The 18,223-nt window shown below is 47.8% G+C and overlaps 1 protein-coding gene across 5 annotated transcripts in view; it reads left to right on the forward strand.

Annotated features, from left to right (window-relative positions):
* NTM (neurotrimin) overlaps nucleotides 1-18,223 on the forward strand; it is a 999,601-nt gene that overhangs the window by 863,792 nt on the left and 117,586 nt on the right. For all 5 annotated transcript variants that reach the window (XM_047753588.1, XM_047753586.1, XM_047753590.1 and 2 more), the window contains one exon: nucleotides 1,734-1,859. In XM_047753588.1, the coding sequence (XP_047609544.1) occupies nucleotides 1,734-1,859 (126 nt within the window). The remainder of the gene's footprint in view (nucleotides 1-1,733; nucleotides 1,860-18,223) is intronic.

Consider the following 18,223-nt stretch of genomic DNA (forward strand, 5'->3'; position numbering starts at 1 on the left):
TTCTAGTATGGAAAAGTGCATGAAATGCAGGGATCCTGACCCCAGATTTATCTATTAGAAGGAGCTCCTCCCTTCCCTGGGAGGATTCATTTAAGATATGCAGATGTGAGAGAGAAACTCATTTCCCTCTGACCTGTGCGATGTATTTGGGCACAGGACGAGTTGCAGCAGTAGGTTTGAGGCATATGGAAGGGCAGGGAGAAGTAGGGCAAGGGAAAGCTGTGGCAAAGGGGCCTCCAAGGATGACTGGGCCTCCAAGGATGACTGGGAGTTTGCCAGGAAGGACGTAAGGAACCAGGTTGCTCCCAGATGCGGGATGACCAGGACGGAAGTGATGCGCTGGGGACACAGAGGGGTGAGTAAAGGGAGGTGGTTGGGAATGTCAGTGGAAACAGAGGACGAGGCTTGAGTCCCCAGGGCCTGGCTTATCAGGACAGAGGCTGGGTGTTATCAGGTGGGCGATAGGAGTGACTGGAGGTGTTTGGGCAGAGATGCAATGGAATTGTGTCATATAAAGATGCTGTGTGGCGAAGGTGTTGGAGGGGTGGGGTGAGAGTGGAGACAGAAGAGAGTGGAGAACAGGTGCCACAGGGTTGCAGCAGAGCCATCCTTTTCAGACTCTCTGACATTGTGTTTATTTATTTATTTTTATTTTTTTATCTTTTATTTATATATATATATATTTTTTTCTACTGTACAGCATGGTGACCCAGTTACACATACATGTATACATTCTTTTTTCTCACATAACATGTTCCATCATAAGTGACTAGACAAGAGTTCCCAGTGCTACACAGCAGGATCCCATTGCTAATCCATCCTGAAGGCAACATTCTGCATCTATTTACCCCAAGCTCCCAGTCCCTCCCACTCCTTTCCCTTCTTCCTTGGCAACCATATGATATCCTTGGCAGTGATATCATATGGTATTTGTCTCTCTCCTTCTGACTTACTTCACTCAGTATGTTTTTTTTTTTGTCTTTTTACTATTTCTTGGGCCGCTCCCGCGGCACATGGAGGTTCCCAGGCTAGGGGTCGAATCGGAGCTGTAGCCACCGGCCTACGCCAGAGCCACAGCAACGAGGGATCTGAGCCGCGTCTGCAACCTACACCACAGCTCTTGGCAACGCTGGATAGTTAACCCACTGAGCAAGGGCAGGGACCGAACCTGCAACCTCATGGTTCCTAGTTGGATTCGTTCACCACTGCGCCACGACGGGAACTCCTCTTTTTTTCTTTTTTTTTTTTTTAAGTATGTTATTTTTTAAAAATTATTTTTATTTTTATTTTTAGTCTTTCTAGGGTTGCACCCATGGCATATGGAAGTTCTCAGGCTAGTGGTCCAATCAGAAACTGTAGCTGCTGGCCTACACCACAGCCACAGAAAAGCCAGATGCAAGCCTCATGTGCAACCTACACCACAGCTCATGGTAATGCTGTATCCTTAACACACTGAGCGAGGCCAGGGATCTAACCCATGTCCTCATGGATACTAGTCGTGTTCGTTACTGCTGAGCCATGACAGGAACTCCTGACGTTGAGTTTAAATAGGAGGAAATAGACGCTAAACTCAAGGTAAGATGTTTTTCCCATGTTTAAGGTAATCCATCATCATTTCCTCTAGAGTCGCTGTATTTCAGTCCCTTGATTATTCTGCCAACCACTATTTTAAGACAACCAAGACATGTTACAGCAGGATTTTTATTTTCCTTCTACCTGTTCTGTCTCCACAGTATCTCCCAAAATTGTAGAGATTTCTTCAGATATCTCCATTAACGAAGGGAACAATATCAGCCTCACCTGCATAGCAACAGGTAGACCAGAGCCTACGGTGACCTGGAGACACATCTCCCCAAAAGGTAAGAGAAGCATTTGTTCTATCGTGTCCTGAGAAGAGGTGGTAGAACTGTTGGCCATGGCAGGAGGTTATGGTACCCGTGACTTAGTCCAAAGGGTCCCACATTCTTGGTGGCCTGAGGACAATGTATTTATGGCTCCTCGGAGAATATTGGTGTCCTCAAAAAAAGTTGTACTTAACCTCTTAGATTTCAAAAGTCATATGCTTGAGAATCTCGCCGACCCTTGGGAAAAGTATCCCAGTTGTTTCTGGGTGAAATGGTGGTAGCATGTCCTTGGGTGAACGTTCCTGGTCGTATTTGATGGTGGAGGCGTCAGCTCGGGTTTGGTGGCGTTGTTCAGCTGGTTGGTATAAGAGATAGACAACACAAACATACAGTGATGAATGAGAGCTTTCAATTGCCATATTCCTAAAAGGAAAATTTCCAAGTCTGTGATTCTTCAACATTGCCAAATATCTGGCCGCTGGTCCATTAGTCGTTTTATGTTTTTTGTTGTTGTTTTACTCTGATTAATCCTAGATAACAAATATAATTTAATGGGTGACTAAATTGCAACATCCACTTTGTCTAAATGTCTAGATATTTTGTAGACCAGACTAAGTGTTGTGCTTTCATGGATTGAACGTTAAACTTTGAGAACTTAAGGCAAGATGTCATTTATTATTAAGCTTGCTTTTATGCAAGGTGCATTACTTATTTCATTTGTTCTTAAATGTCTACTGAGCGCTTGGAGATACAGCAGTAAACCAAATCAGACAAGCCCCTGCTCTCGTGAACTCACATTCTCACAAGACAAATAACCAAAAAAATAATAATAATAGTTGGGGATACAGATGAGAAAATAGGGCAGGAGACATTGACAGAAGTTTGGTCAGGAAAGGTGGCATTTGAGCAGAGACATGAATAAAGAGTCTTAATCTCCTGGCTTATATCTAATGTGAAATATATTTATGTAAGTATGTGTGTGTTTTTGTGTGTGTGTGTGTATATTTGTATGAAGGTAGATGCATTGCCAAGTAGTGTAAATTAAAGATGCTAAAGGACAGATAGACACTACTGCGTATAAAATAAACAAGACTGTAGTGTATAGCACAGGGAATTGTACTCAAGACCTTATAATAACTTATAATGGAAAAGAATCTGAAAAAGAATATGTATATATGTAAACATATATATATAAAGAAGGTATATAAAAGAATATATATGTGAACATATACATAAAAAACATATATATAAAATAACATATATATAAAGAACATGGATTTGTGTTCTCCTTCAGATCCTCTTCCATATATATATATGTGTGTGTACATATAACTGAAACATGTTGCTGTACATCTGAAACGAACACAATATTGTAAATCATCTATACATCAATAAAAATAAATAAATAAAAATGAGGCCACTAAAGGCACTGCAGGGATTGGTGGCGTTGGTGCTGCAGGTGGAGTCCCCCTAAAGTGGATCCCAAGGAGGTGATTGATGAGCCTGAAGTTTATGGACCTGCTCTTGGAATCCACAGTGTGAAAGGGATGGGAGGGAGGCAGCGTTGGGCCTCAGGAGAAGTTGAATTGTGAGGCCTTCCAGTGGAACAGCCCTGTTGGCCTCGTGGGGAGTTTTGAGGATAGGATGACCTTCCAGAATTGTCCTCTCTTGAGGTTATGGGGGTGGCCTTTAATACTAGCACAGCAATCCATCACAGAATCTGTGCTGTCCCCATCACACAATCCAAGGACTGTGACCTTTGCCAGGCGTCTCTCTTCATCTGGAACAATTCCCATGAGGGACTGCAGCTGAGGGCTGTCTGTTGACCCCAGGCAGGCTCCTCCATTCCTGAAGAAGGCAGCTGCATCAAGCATTAAAAACAAAAACAAAAACAAAAACAACAACAACAACAAAAAAAACAGTTTCAGGGAGTTCCCCTAGTGGTGCAGCAGAAACAAATCCAACTCGGAACCATAAGGTTGTGGGTTCGATCCCTGGCCTCGCTCAGCGGTTTAAGGATCTGACGTTACCGTGAGCTGTGGTGTAGGTCGCAGACATGGCTCGGATCTGGCATTGCTGTGGCTGTGGCAGAGGCCAGCGGCTACAGCTCTGATTAGACCCCTAGCCCGGGAACCTCCATATGCCGTGGGTGGGGCCCTAAAAAGACAAAAGACAAAAGAAAATTAAAAAATGAAAAAACAGTTTCAGGCTCTCTGTGGGCCCTAGGTACCAGATTCCCTCTCTCGGGGTTACAGTTTGCCTTGATAGAGGTTTCCAGAGAAGATGTGAGGTCTCCGATGCGTTTGCCCTGAAGTCCTGGGAGCCGCCCTTGCCACCATTCCTGATACCACCACCATGAGGAGAGGAATCAGGGAGAGCTGCTTGTGTGCCTGCTAGTCTCTCAACTGGAAATGAGTTAGGCATGGAAAGGACCTCCCATCACCTAGGTGGAGGTTTCAGCTGTGCATGAGACCATTAGGGATGGCATGGGGTCATGGGGCACTTCCAAGGGTGGGGTGTCCAAATGGACAGACTTCCTCATCTATGGTCCATGGTCATGCCATTCAGCCATTCATCACTGCTTTGTGCCAGGTCCTCGGTGACCCGGAAGTTGGGGCGTCTGTGCCTCTAGAACCTGCAGGACATCCATCATCCCAGATGGGTGGACTTTCCTTCTGTTGGGAGGTGCGGCACCCTACCTCCTGCAAACCCCCTTTTGGCTCCTGTTTGATGTCTTTTCTCATCCCTCCCCCAGCCCTTCAGCTCTTTGTCCTTTTCTGGGTGCTTGTCTTTTCTCTTTCTCATTTTTTTCTTGCCCTTTCATGCTTTCTCTTTTTGTTTGCCACTTTCCTTTTTCTCACAGGTTCCCCCTTTCATTATTTTATTCCACACGGTAATCTCTTGTTTCTCTCTCTTCTCTATCACCTCTTTGGCTCCCCTCTGGCACTGGCGCCCCCTCTATTCCTCTTGCTGAAGTCCACACATCTGTGCCCTCGAATCCTCCCCATTTCCTGGCAAGCCAGACGCCTCATTTCCCCAGGGGACTTTACCTGAGCCTGGGCCAGATGCTTCTCTTTTACAGGGGGTTTAGCTGCTATGGAAACAGAAGATGGATCAAGGGGAGAGGAGCAGGATAATCAGAATCTACCTGTGGATCAGAGTAATTTAGACGAGCAGCTTTCCCCAGATCCCAAGTGACGAGCCATGCCAAGCAGTGACTAATCACCTCGGGGCTCCCAGGGGGCCGATTTCTCTGTGACTGATTATTGGGAGATCAAAGCTGTCATTGAGTGGCTGCCAAACGTGAACGGAAGCTGCAGACCCTTAGCAGCAAGACCTTCGTCTTTGCCCTCTAAATATTTCTGAGAAGCTGCTTATTTTCAATATGTTGGGGTTTCTTGGAGAAAAAGATAGGCTGTACCTGAGCAGAGGCTCCAAAGGCAGAGAGCCACGGTTACCTCTCGTCCCATTCTGTGTGGGCAGATGGTGTTTTATTCAAAGTCATTCTTACGCTCACACCTGTTAAACCCCTGATGGAGGGCTGACCTGGGCCAAGCACTCTGGGCAACCTTGCTGGCTTCATTGCATGTTCTGTACTTTTCTGAAAAATCTTAGTTTCCTCTGTCGTAACTCAAATGGTGCTCCTTGCAATAAGCTTATATAAACCTCTTCATTTAAAAAAAAATATAGAGTGGTAACACTGGTTCATAACATTATGCAAGCCCCATGAGTAAAATATTCTATTTTGATTTCTGTGCACACTCTAGTGAGCTCACCACCAAAAGTCTAGTTTCCGTCCATCGCCATACAGTAGACCCCCTGCACCCATTTCACTAACCCCCCCAACAGGGCTTCCCCTCTAGTAACCATGACTCTGTTCTTCGTATCTATGTGTTTGTTTTTGTTTGGTTCGATTTTCACATTCATTTTATTTTGCTTTGTTTTTTGTAGATTCCTCATATAACTGAGATCATATGGTATTTGTCTTTCCCTGTCTGACTTATCTCACTTAGCATAAGGTCTCAGCTTTGACTGCCTCCTCTGTGGAAAAGGACTATAGAAATGTTAACCACCATTGTGTTAGTGGTGGCTCATATAGACCTGCAGAAGCTAGGATTGATCTTCTGGTGGGAAGAGGGTGGTGGGGTCTTTCTCAGAAGGTTGTCTACCTGGCATATTACATCAGATGGAGAAAAAGTCAGTTTTCCTTCTCCTAGATGGAGACAGAGTGAAGACTTCCCAGGCTACCTCTTGGCATTGCCATAGATCATGAGTATCATATTTCACCTGTTATTACTGGTTGTGTATCTTTTTAGTTCCCTTCATGAGCATATGGCTCCCAGGGATTTAAGGAGAAGGCATCCTAGCTTTGTATAGATACTTGCCCTCCCTGCACACCTGTTTTGAAGGATACAGGTGTGGCTTACACCTGTGCAGGCCTTGATCTCTTCAAGAGGAAGAGCTCATCTCGTTTTCTCATGCAGAAATGCCACTGTGAGCTTCAGGAATGTGCTAATGGCCCCTTTCTGAATTCCATGGCTTAGCACCACAGGTGCTGAAGGACCAGCCATGGGCCCAGCATCCCTTAGAAATGGGATGGTCCCACTCCTGCCTCTGCTTCTTGTCTTGTCCTTGTCTAGGCATGCAGGAATTTATTTTAGCACAGCCCTTATGCTTCAGCCTTTCTGTCTCCCAAAGTGCACCTATTCCTCTCCGTTCCTCTGGATCTTCTAAGAAAACAGATATAGCATCTCTTTTAAAGTAGCCTCAAAAATGCTTTTTTAAAAATTTTTTTATTGTTGTTTCCCCAATACATTTTTTTTCCTACTGTGCAGCATGGTGACCCAGTTACACATACATGTACACATTCTTTTTTCTCACATTATCATGCTCCATCATAAGTGACTAGACATAATCCCCAGTGCTACACAGCAGACTCTCACTGCTAATCCATGAAGTACCTTAGAAAACTATACATAGAACTATCATATGACCCAGCAATCCCACGCTTGGGCATATATCCAGACAAAAATTCTCTTTAAGACCTCACACTTCATAGAAAATTATTCTAAAAGTCCAACTGTTATGTTTTCAGCTTCTGTTGGACTGTTAGAGCTTTAGAGAGAAGGCTGAGATTCCTGTATTTCCACATCCCAGGGTGCCCACTATGAAACCCAGGTGGAGGCCCTGCTATTCCTACGGGAACAGGACTCACTGAGGGTCCTAATGGAGCACCCCTCTTGGGTGCCCCCACCTCAGCCTTTCTTCCATTAAATAAGCCACTGAAAAGAAGAACCTCACCAAGACTGCTAAGAGAACATCTCTGACCTGGGTGTTGCCTGGGGACTCAGTACAGTCCAGTGCTCAGTCCACAGAGATGTCCTGATTCCTGATTTGTGAGTTCTTTGAGGCCAGGGCCTGGGTCTCCATGATCTTAGATTCTTCCCCTCCTGGCATAGTGCCCTGCACCTTAGAAGGCATCTAAGACACACTTGTTGATTCAGTGAACAGCACCTGTGTTTGCCGGTGCCCTAAAGGCCATGGCCGTTCTCCCAGTTCAAAGACTTCATCCCGATCCTTGAGGAATTCTCCTCCACTTTGATGTTGCTAGTGTGTTTCCAGCTTAAACTCTGCTGGTGAGTCTCCAGGAAATTGTCTCTGGTCTTCACAGGATCTGCAAGCCTTTCCTGAAGTCCCCCCCGACCCCGCCCCGGTGGGGAAGCTTCTGGGTCAGGGCTCAACTTCTGCTTGAAGGAGTGACTCCTTTGCAAGTTCTCTTTTGCCGAGGTTGAGAAAGCTTGGGGGCATCTCTGAAGGTGGGTCTCGTGTGAGCTCCCTTCTGCCCGCATCTCTGCCTTGCTGCTGTCATGCTCGTGATTTCTGATATGTCACTCACCTGGCCCTTCCAGGGCACTGGATCCTTTTGCTGATTTACTCTTCCCAAATTTATGTGTCCCTAAACCCTTAAGGGCTCTGAGAGTGAATTCAGCAGTATATGAGAAGTTCCTGTTGTGGCTCAGCAGGGACGAACCCGACTGGGACCCATGAGGATGCAGGTTCGATCCCTGGGTTAAGGATCTGGTGTTGTCATCAGGTGTAGGTTGCAGATATGGCTTGGATTTGACCCCTAGCCTGGGAACTTCCATATGCTGCTGGTGGGCCCTAAAAACAAACAAACAAACAAACAAACAAACAAACGGTGTATGAAAATCTGCTGCTCCTCATGGGTTAAAAAAAAATTGAAAATACAAAGAAAGATATCAGTCTAGAAAAGAGAAATATTTAAAAAAAATTCTCCCCTCCATTCCCTGTGGGTGAATTGAAGTGGGGCTGAGATGGACGGTTTCTTCCCAGGGCCACACAAAGACCTGGGGGCAGAATTAGAGCAAGACGGTATCTACTGGGCTGCAAACCAGGCCCAGCTCTAGAAGCCTCCTCTTGCCAGGGCCCGAGGTGGGCACTCCTGTCTGCATTCCCCACCTTCTCCTGCAGGACCGCGTGACCTGCCCAGCTGCCAAGTCTCCTCATCTCCCACTTCGGCTCTCCTGCTGGATGTGAAGGGGCCATCACCCATTCAGTGGTCCCAGCTCTCGTTTCTAGAGCTTTCCAAGATAGCCGCCTTGAGGACAAAGTGTCTGTTGGATGGGAGCGCTTTCCTTGCCAATGTTCGGAGCCCTCCCGTTGCCCCATGCCCTCCTCGTCCCCATGTGTCGGCCCTGACAGGCCATCCTCCCCAGTCAGGCGGGACCCAAGCACTAATTGGCACTGGAGGTATCACAGCTTGAGTTCAACCAGAGCTGGCAGGAGCCACGACTCCAGTGACAGCTCTGTGAAAGAGTGTCAGGAGCAGAGCTCCAGCATGCCACCGGCTGACGTGGCACCCAGCACTAATGAGCAGCCTGTCAGCACCAGCATCAGGGGCCCTGTGTGGCACAGAGATCATTAGGATGGCAGACGAGAAAAACGTCTCTGGCAAAGAGGCTCCCGGGATGAGAGGGAAGGAGGACAAAATGGAACTGAAGTCTTCACCTCACCCACCGATGTTAACCACCCAGCAGGAGGGGACCAAAAAAGAAAAAGAAGAAGATGTTAGCCACCCAGCAGGAGGGGACTGAAGAAAAAAGAAAGAAAAGAAAGAGAAGGAGGAGGAGGCCAGAAGGAAGATACTGATGACAGATCCCTATCTATGCCAACTCTGGACCACTCTTGGCATCTCATTTTGGTGGTTGCCGGGTGCTTAACAGGCTAGACATTATTTCTGCAGGAAGCCAAGGGGAAACTCAGTGACTCAGTTACCTCTCCAGTCATGGCCACTGTGCCGTGAATCCAGGAATTAGCCCAAGAGCCCAAGTAACCAGAGACCCGAAAGGAAAGGAGACCCTGGGATCGGTGCTCTTTTGCTCCTGGTCAGGGAGGCTCCTGGCCCAGATCCTGCTGAGCAGCCAGCTGTCCGCCTGTCCGAGGTAGGGTCTGGGAGAGGCAGTTGAGAGAAGTAGTCTCCTCTGAGCTGTTTCCTTCCACGGAGGACAAGGGCGATGGCTAACATTTCCGATCCTTCCTTGGCTGCTTCCTGAAGACAGTTGAGAATTGTCCAGCTGGTCCTTCCTTCTGCTTTAGGCTCAGGATGGGCCAGTTCTACACTGTGTGGAATGTCTGGCCCTTCTCTGAGGCTCTGACAGCCCACAATGTCTCCATCTCACAGGTTGGGGTGACCCACCTGAAGGGATGCATGCGGAGGTGGGTCCAGCTGGATTTGAACTCTCTTCCACTGCTCACTGCCTGGGTCAAGCTGGGGCAAGGATAAGCCTCTCTGAAGATGTGCTTCCTTCTTGAGTCTGTTCTTGCTTGTTGACCTCTACCTAGAGACTTTATGATCTGGTCCTGGATCCCATCCTCTACCCCACTGCAGTCACACGGACAGCTTGAGATTCACCACAGACATGGCATCTCCTCCTTGGGTTCACTTCTTCTCCCCTTAGGTCACCCCACCCCCCACCCTAGCTCTCCCACTAGGCTAGGCTCATTTCTCTGGTTAAAGCCACACTAGCACTTTTTACAATGCTGATTTTCTTTATTATTTCATGTCCATTTGGCCATGAGACAGAGGAAATTAAAATTTAAGATCCTAAATATGTGAAGTATTAACTTATATGTACACATGAGAAGTGAAATAAATTATGGAACGCTTGCAAAAAAATAATACCTAAAGACTAGGCTCAAATGCTACCAGTTTGAGGACCTCTGATGGCTTTCTTCAGGCAGAGTGCGACAGGCCTTCCTTCCTCCGAGACTCCACAGCACTTTGTGTGGTGACAATGCTTACTGTTACCTGAGTGCTCCATTGGCTTCCTGTGTCCATGGGATCAGGAGAGTAGCAGCAGGGCTCACACGCTTGCATTTTATCACCAGTGTTGACCACAGCACCTGACAGTGGCGGGCCCTGTGGGGACTGTTGAAGGAACAAGGGCTCAGTGGAACAGATAGACTGTTTTTCTTCCCTTTTTAAAACTGAGTCTTTCTGGTGCATAACTAAAAACAAAATTTATTTCAGTGAGTCAAGAGTAGGACACGAGGGCTTCATCTCTGCATCATCATCATGTTTCCCAAACCCACCAAAGGAATTTGTAAGAAAAGGCTCTCCTGCTGCCACTGCCTCCCTGATTGGCCCCAGGCCCAAGTTGCAGACTCTTCATCTGCACAAAAGAGATAACAAGGCCATCACAGGGTGGATGTGGTAGGATTACTATTACTCATGCTTCCAATGCAGAGTGCCCAGCCCTGATGACCCACAGTTGGCCCAACCCCATTGCCTTCCAAGGCCTGGAGCAGCCCCTTCCTCCTCACTCCCACCCAGGGGACACAAACCAAAGGGAGGGAGTTACAATTCCTTCCTCTGAAATGGTTGAATCCTCACAAAAACCCAAGCTCCTTCACTTGCCAGCATAGATAGAGGAGTTCCCTGGCAGCTCATCGGGTTAAGGATCTGGTGTTGTCACTGAAGCAGCTCAGGTCACTGTGGTGGAGTGGGTTCAATCCCTCACCCAGGCACTTCCACATGCCAAAAAACAAAAACAACAGCAACAATCAGAGTGGATAGATATTCAAAAGTGCTTAATCCACACTCCCTCACCCCTACAATTGTCTAATTAATGTAGGTGCTTGATTAAACATCCCAAAGTACCCCCTAATAGCTGTCCCAGGAGGGACAAGTCATTGCTCTTGCAAAAGATATTGCAGTGGTCACTGATGGTGGGAGAAAAAAAATGCATCATGGAATTCCCATCGTGGTGCAGTGTTAATGAATCTGACTAGGAACCATGAAGTTGCGGGTTTGATCCCTGCCCTTGCTCAGTGGGTTGAGGATCCGGCGTTGCTGTGAGCTGTGGTGTAGGTTGCAGACGCGGCTCGGATCCTGCATTGCTGTGGCTCTGGTGTAGGCCGGTGGCTACAGCTCTGATTAGACCCCTAGCCTGGGAACCTCCATGTTCCACAGGAGTGGCTCTAGAAAAGGCAAAAAGACAAAAAAAAAAAGCATCATAATGTAAAAAGTGGCAGATATGTCCAGAGTAGCAGGGAGATATATATGGTATTTGGTCAACCTGCAGAGAAAGCAGTCTACTGTGATAAAGGTAAACCAGTGGTACAGGCTTACCTATGGGGCAATGTGATCCAGAAACTCGTTAAGCAAATGATTTAAACACAGACCAAGGTGACAAAGAAGAGAGTGGAGGAAGCTATCTATAGATCACCCTTTAAATCTGAAATTCTCTTTAACGGTAACATTAGAGCTAGATAGACACATTTAGGGTAAAATTTGCCACTGTCAATAAGGGGTTTTGTAATTTTAATATTTATGATCTGGTTTAAAGCAATATTAGAGCTGTGCAACTTCCTACTTCAAAGACGAGAAAAATCATAAAAAGACTAGTGGGGAAATTAATGAGTTCAGTGTGCCTCAATTGAGAACATATGAAATCCAGCCTCCGTCGAGAAACCAAGGGCAGGAGTGCACACCACAGACGCTGTTTGTGGTTTTACCCAATTATTTTAAAACCCTTGAAAAATGTTGTAGAAGCAGACGTCCACTGAATGCAGGCACCGCTAACAGCATCCTCCCCCACACTCTCCCGAGTCTCAGGCTATTCAGGCGGCTACTTGGTGACCGTTACCATGCAGAACTGTTTTGATGGAATGAAAAAAGAAACAGGAAAGCAAGAGATTGTACTCTCTTCTCCACAGATGCTCACCAGCCGTGGCTCAGTTATTGCCCAGGTGGGTTCAAAGGGGCAGCCCCTCCAGGTCAGGAGACCACGCCCTCCGGGAGCACCCATGACAGGCAGCCCTATGGGAGTTCCCAAAGGGCCTCACCAGGGTCTCACCACCCATCTCAGTAACCTTTTGGCCATGGGACCCCTGAAGACCAGTTGAAGGCTCTGGGAATTCCATGCCCAGCAGCCACTGGGCACTGCCATCAGTGCTTGGAGATGGTTTCCGCTCTGATTTTCCTTCTCTGCTTGGCTCTGATTTTGTACCCACTTTTCCATCCTGAGTCTTATCTTCACCTGTGATGACCGATCTTCCCCCTAGAGCCGAAATTGCAGAGTGTCTATTACCCAATAATGCGGTAACTGAGAATTTGTGGGTATTTAAAAAGGTGCCGGGTGCTCTTCCAAGTGTGTGTCAGTGTAGTACATCCTTATCGGTGACGTGAGACTGGTTTCATGCTCGGCCACCTTAGGGATGAGATGGCCAAGGCTTGGAGCATCGGGCAAGTGGGCCATGGTCACATGGCTCCAAGTTGCAGACTGAACCCTGCCCCCCCACCCAGAATGCCCCTGCTTAACTGTCCTGCTGCAGTGTGCCGGCCTCAAAGGATGGTCCTTGGACCTGCAGCATCAGCATCACCTGGTTTGTACCCAGACCTAGGGTGGAACCCAGAAGAATGCATTTTAGCAACCCCCTGGGTGATCATGATACACACAGGTTTGAGAGCCATCGGTGTGGAATATTTCTGTGTGCTGGGCACTCTGCTTGACATATATCACTTAATTCTCACAAATGTCTCAACAGTTAGGCCTTATTTTCACTTGAGTGATGAAGAAATGGAGCGCTGAGAGGGTAATTGGCCCACAAATATTAAATGGCCAAGGTGAAATTCAAACCCGAGCCTTGACTTCCAGATCTGTGTTCTCAGTGTGTGTCGAATTCCTTCCTCACTTCTGACCTGTTGCTTCATCTGTCCCTGGAACACGTTTCCTCTCTGTTTCAGGCCTCCTGCCAGCCCAGGGCCTCTGGTCCTTGGGTGTCCAGGTTTCCACAATGTCTTTGCAAGTTCACCCACACTCTTGTCCAGACCCTGGGCTGCAGGCTGGGCTCCAGGCTGAGTCTGAGTCTGCCTCCTCCCCAGAACCCCAGGCTCCTTTCAGTGGACAATTTCGGGAATGCCTCTGAGCCAAGGATGGGGCCCTAGCAGGGTGCTGACTGCTCACTTCTCAGGGAGGCATCTTCCTCCACAGAGTCCCCTGTACCAGCTTCTTGCTATATCCCCTCTCCCTCCCCGCCGGACCCCGGAGCCTCAGTGAGGCAGCTGCTCTTTGACTCAATTTATTTCTTCCTCATGTTAAATACTATCATTCACTCACACAATGGTATGTCTTCTGCTTTGATTGTTATTATTAGGTTGTTTTACACTTTAACAGCTTTAGATATGAAAAGAAATGGCTGGATTCTAGGCTATGTTTTTCATTATCTGACTCCATTCAGTTTCGCTCCGTGTCCTTGTGGTATTTGGCACACTTCATCTTCCTAGGAGTGTAAAATGCTTTTCCTGCTGGAGCCAGGACAGTCAGAAAGCAGTGAGCAGAATACCAATTCCGTTCTCTCAGATCCTGGGGCTGGCCTCCCTCCTGGCGGGGCTGCACATGCTCTTCAGATCCTAATGCACCATCAGCCCCTCTCTTGCCTGAGAATCTGGGGTCAGGACTATGCACCCCATCCTTCCCTAGAAGGATCATCTTAGCCCCTGACTTTTCCCCAGCAGAGTCTGGTTCTTCTACATGAACCCCCTCCTCCAGACCCCTGATTGAATCCCTCCTCTCTTTTCTAACAAAGTGGAATGACTTTGGACTTAATCGCTCCTCCATAATAGATTCAGGACACCTCCTTTTTCACTGATCTGCAGTCCAGGAGGCCGTGTGTTCCTTCTCTAATTCTTTGCTTGGCTGCTTGCCCTTTATGGAAGGGTTCACCAGGGTCACTGTGGTTGAAGACATTTGGCCGGTCATCTGCATGATAGAGAAAGATGAATGGCTTGCTCCTGCATTGATTTACTTCCTCTGTCCCACAGCATTCCAGAAAAGGATTTAAGCGGAGAGGGTGTCATGGATTTTGCCCCCAGGAACTCTCCTTGGCAAAACAATTTGGGTTACCCGTATATTGATTCAATGGGTTATTCAATAATCATCACTCTTGAGCGCGTGCATCTATGCAGCTGTCCTAAGTCATGAGGATACGCAGAGGGACAAAGCCAACACAATCCTTGACCTCATGGAGCTTATAATCTACTGGGGGGAGACAGAAAATAAGCTCACGGACAAGGGAACCTGAGAGTATATTATATGGTGATTATTGTCAACAAATTAAATAGGATAAGCGGCAAAGAGATCCTCTAGCATCTGTTTGGGGTTTGCAGCCTTCAATAGAGTAGGGGTGGACTGATTAGGAATATATATCCTGTAAAAATTGGAGGAGGAGGCATTCAGGTAAAGCCAGCAGGAGCGTTCTTGGCAGGGCTCAACTGAGGATACAAGACCCTCCATCAGGACACTTCCTGTGTGTCCAGGATCGTCAAGGAGGCCATGTGGCTGCAGAACATTTACTGAGCATCTTCCCTCCTCTCTGTGGACCATAAGCTTCGTGAGGGTAAGGAACATGCTTCTCCCTGTTTGCCACTGTGTGACCCCGTGTCAGCCGGGTACCTGTCCAATCGTAGACATTCAATACGTATTTGTTTCATGACTGAGTGAATAAAGTAAGCATGGGCTCCCAGTGTGAGTAATTGAGCAGGTGGGAAGTGACAAGGTTCAAGTCGGAAATGGAGGGGAGTTGCCATTGTGGTTCAGCAGAAACAAATCCGACAGGCATCCATGAAGATTGTGGGTTTGATCCCTGGCCTTGCTCAGTGGGTCTGGGATCTGGCATTTCTCTGAACCATGGTGTAGGTCGCAGATGCCACTCAGGTCCCATGTGGCTGTGGCTGGCAGCTGTGGCTCTGATTTGGCCCCTAGTCTGGGAACCTCCGCATGCCACAGGTGTGGCCCTAAAAATCGAAGGATGGAAGGAAGAAGGAAGAGAAAGGAAGGAAGGAAAGAAGGAAGAAAGAAAGAGAAGAAAAGAAAAGAAAAGGTGGTTCTCTAACTAGTGATTTCAAGTTCCAGATATGGTCAGACTCATGACAGTGGCAGCAAAGGGCTGATATGAAGGGGCAGGTCCATGGAGAAGCTGGTCCAAGTGGCCAATGGTGCAGATGAATCACCAGAGGGGATGCTGACGTCACCTCAGTTAATGGCTGAGGGGAGGAGCAAGTAGTGATCCGCGTGTGAAAGACCCCAGAGAATCCTGAGGAGTTCAGGACACGGGTCCTTGGCATCAGGAACAGGAGAGGTGGATGCAACTTGCTAGAGGGTCAGGGCTTGGATGGAATGAGGGTTTACAATAAAAATGTGCAAGAGGAAAGGTTTTCAGGTAACCTCGGCAGGAGGGAGACCATCACGCCGACCTCCGATGCCAAAACCCACAACCCAGCAGCTTCTCAAGAGAGCTACCCAGGAGGCCCTGACCTTGGGAAATAACTGCGTTTGAATTCATGAAGGCAGTTCTGGGAATGTTCAGCCTGGAGCCTGAGGCCTAGGGGAACATCTGGCTTAGGTGGTGGGAGCTCCAGAGGCATAGCCATCAGACTGGGAAGGTAGGGAGATGTGACCAGTGATTGGGCTACAGAGCATTGAGGGTACAGATGGTGATCACATGTTTCAGGGTCACCCCAGCTGTGAAGATGCCACACTGGTTGGATTTCCTCTCTGTGGTCCCCGAGGGAAGGCTGGGAGGCACATCCTGTGGGCTTCAGCTGCAGCCTGGATCCCTTTTGTTCCTGAGCCCACGGATGGGGTGGTGACTATGGGTAGCTATTGGCAAGGCCAAGCCTTCTTATGATCCAAAGCTAGGAGACTGACCTTTAAGAAGCCACTAAAAGGTCAGGGTCAGAAATCATGAAGCAGCAGGCATGGAAAGTGAGTTTGGGACTTAGAGATATGCAGGGGTCCAAATTGCCAGAACTTGTGATGGGTTTATAGTGAGGCAGGAGCAAGGGTGAGAAGGACCCCCATGCTTCCAACTTGCCTCCCTTCTTTCCCGTTGTGGGGGTTTAGAGATTCTCTCTCTGGCTTGCCTCCCATGTGGCTAAGGGGAGGATACTGGGAACGAACTGGTGTCAGATTTATTTCTGCCTGTTGATCCATGGGGTTCAGTCCCCTTTTTCTCCAAAAGCGTTTACAACCACCCCTGCCTTATTTATTTATTGATCGTTAGAGACTCAGGATTGATTCGGTTGAACAGACATGATAGAGTAGGACAGACTATGATAAACAAGCAGACAGGAATCATCTTTCAGTTGGCAGGTTTTTTGTTGAGCACCTAAGACAAGAGGTGCCTATTTAGGTATTTCAGACTGTGGTGAAAACAGCATTAAAGCCTCTGCACCATGAGGGAAGTATAGGTAATAATTGTCGGTAAATAAAGATGCCCACTCATGCCAGAGAGGTGGCACTATGGAGAAGAAGAAAGCAGAGACAGGGCAAAGAATGAGAGCGGCGCTCCTTTGGTTAGAGTGCTGAGAGGCAGCTTGTGCCGAGACCTGGGAAGATGGGTGGAATGAGGCTGGCAGGTAAAGAGGGGGTGTTCCGGGCACAGGGACCTGCAAGTTCCAAGGCCATGACCTTGGTGTCTGGGAGGAACGGCAGGAATGTTGATGCAGAAGGAGGTGCATCACTTAGTACCTTGAAACCCAGTTAAAAACTTCAGCCTCTGTTCCAATAAAAACATCGGCCCGTTTCAAGCAAGAGAGTGAACTGACTTAATAAATGTTGTGAAGGGGTCGTTTTTTACTGTTTGAAGAGAAGGAGAGAGGAAAGGGGGAAGGGGGATAAGGGTGGCAACTGGAGACCAGTCAGAATACTATTGCTTTAGGAGTTCCCGTCGTGGCACAGTAGTTAACAAATCCAAGTAGGAACCATGAGGTTGCAGGTTTGATCCCTGGCCTTGCTCAGTGGGTTAAGAATCCAGTGTTGCCGTAAGCTGTGGTGTAGATTGCAGATGCAGCTTTGATCCTGCATTGCTGTGGCTGTGGTGTAGGCCTGCAGCTACAGCTCCGATGGGACCCCTAGCCTGGGAACCTCCGTATACCGCAGGTGTGGCCCTAAAAAGACAAAAGGAAAAAAAAAAAGAATATTATTGCTTTAGCCCATTGGGAAGGGATGAAGACATGGGCTATGGTGTTGGGGCTGAAAATGTAAGACTGTGTTTGATCTGGAATGTGTTCCGAAAGCTGGCAAGGCTGGATGACTCATTAGAAGAGGTTGTGAGAAAGGGTTAGGGATTGGAGTTCCCATTGTGGCGCAGCGGAAACCAATCCGACTAGGAACCATGAGGTTGTGGTTTTGATCCCTGGCCTTGCTCAGTGGGTCTAAGGACCTGGCGTTGCCATGAGCTGTGGTGTAGGTTGCAAACGTGGCTTGGATCCTGCATTGCTGTGGCTGTGGCGTAGGACGGCAGCTGTAGTTCCAATTCGACCCCTAGCTTGGTGGAACCTCCATATGCCGCCAGTGCAGCCCTAAAAAGCCAAAAAAAAAAAAAAGGTTAGGGATCAAAAAGGATGGGATGATGTGTGGCCTGTGCCCAGTGCTGGCTACTTGTGTCAAGCCCATACATTAGGAACTCCGAGAGCAGTGGGCTCGTAGAGGAAAAAAGAACTCAATGCTTCAGATACACAGGTGGAGATGTTGAGCAAACTCTTGGCTATGGAAGCACCACTCTTATCTTTGCCCCATCTCTGGTTTCTTTTCCTCCCTATAGTCCTAGAAGAATAAAGCTAGGAGTCATCAGCATGCAGTTGGTGTTTAGAGCCCCATAACTGACTCTCACCACCTACTGAATGAAGAGAAATAGAGGACAGATGTGTGCTGGGCCTCGGGCATCCCAATATTCAGGTGTTAGAAGAGGAGGATGATCCAGCAAAGATGATTGTGAGGAAGTGGCCAGAGAGCTGTGAAGGAAATCTGAAAGCTAAGTGCAGGGAATGGGTCATAGAAGGAGGGTTGATTAAT

Source organism: Phacochoerus africanus, chromosome 11, assembly GCF_016906955.1.
Source record: "Phacochoerus africanus isolate WHEZ1 chromosome 11, ROS_Pafr_v1, whole genome shotgun sequence".
Classification (NCBI taxonomy): domain Eukaryota; kingdom Metazoa; phylum Chordata; class Mammalia; order Artiodactyla; family Suidae; genus Phacochoerus; species Phacochoerus africanus.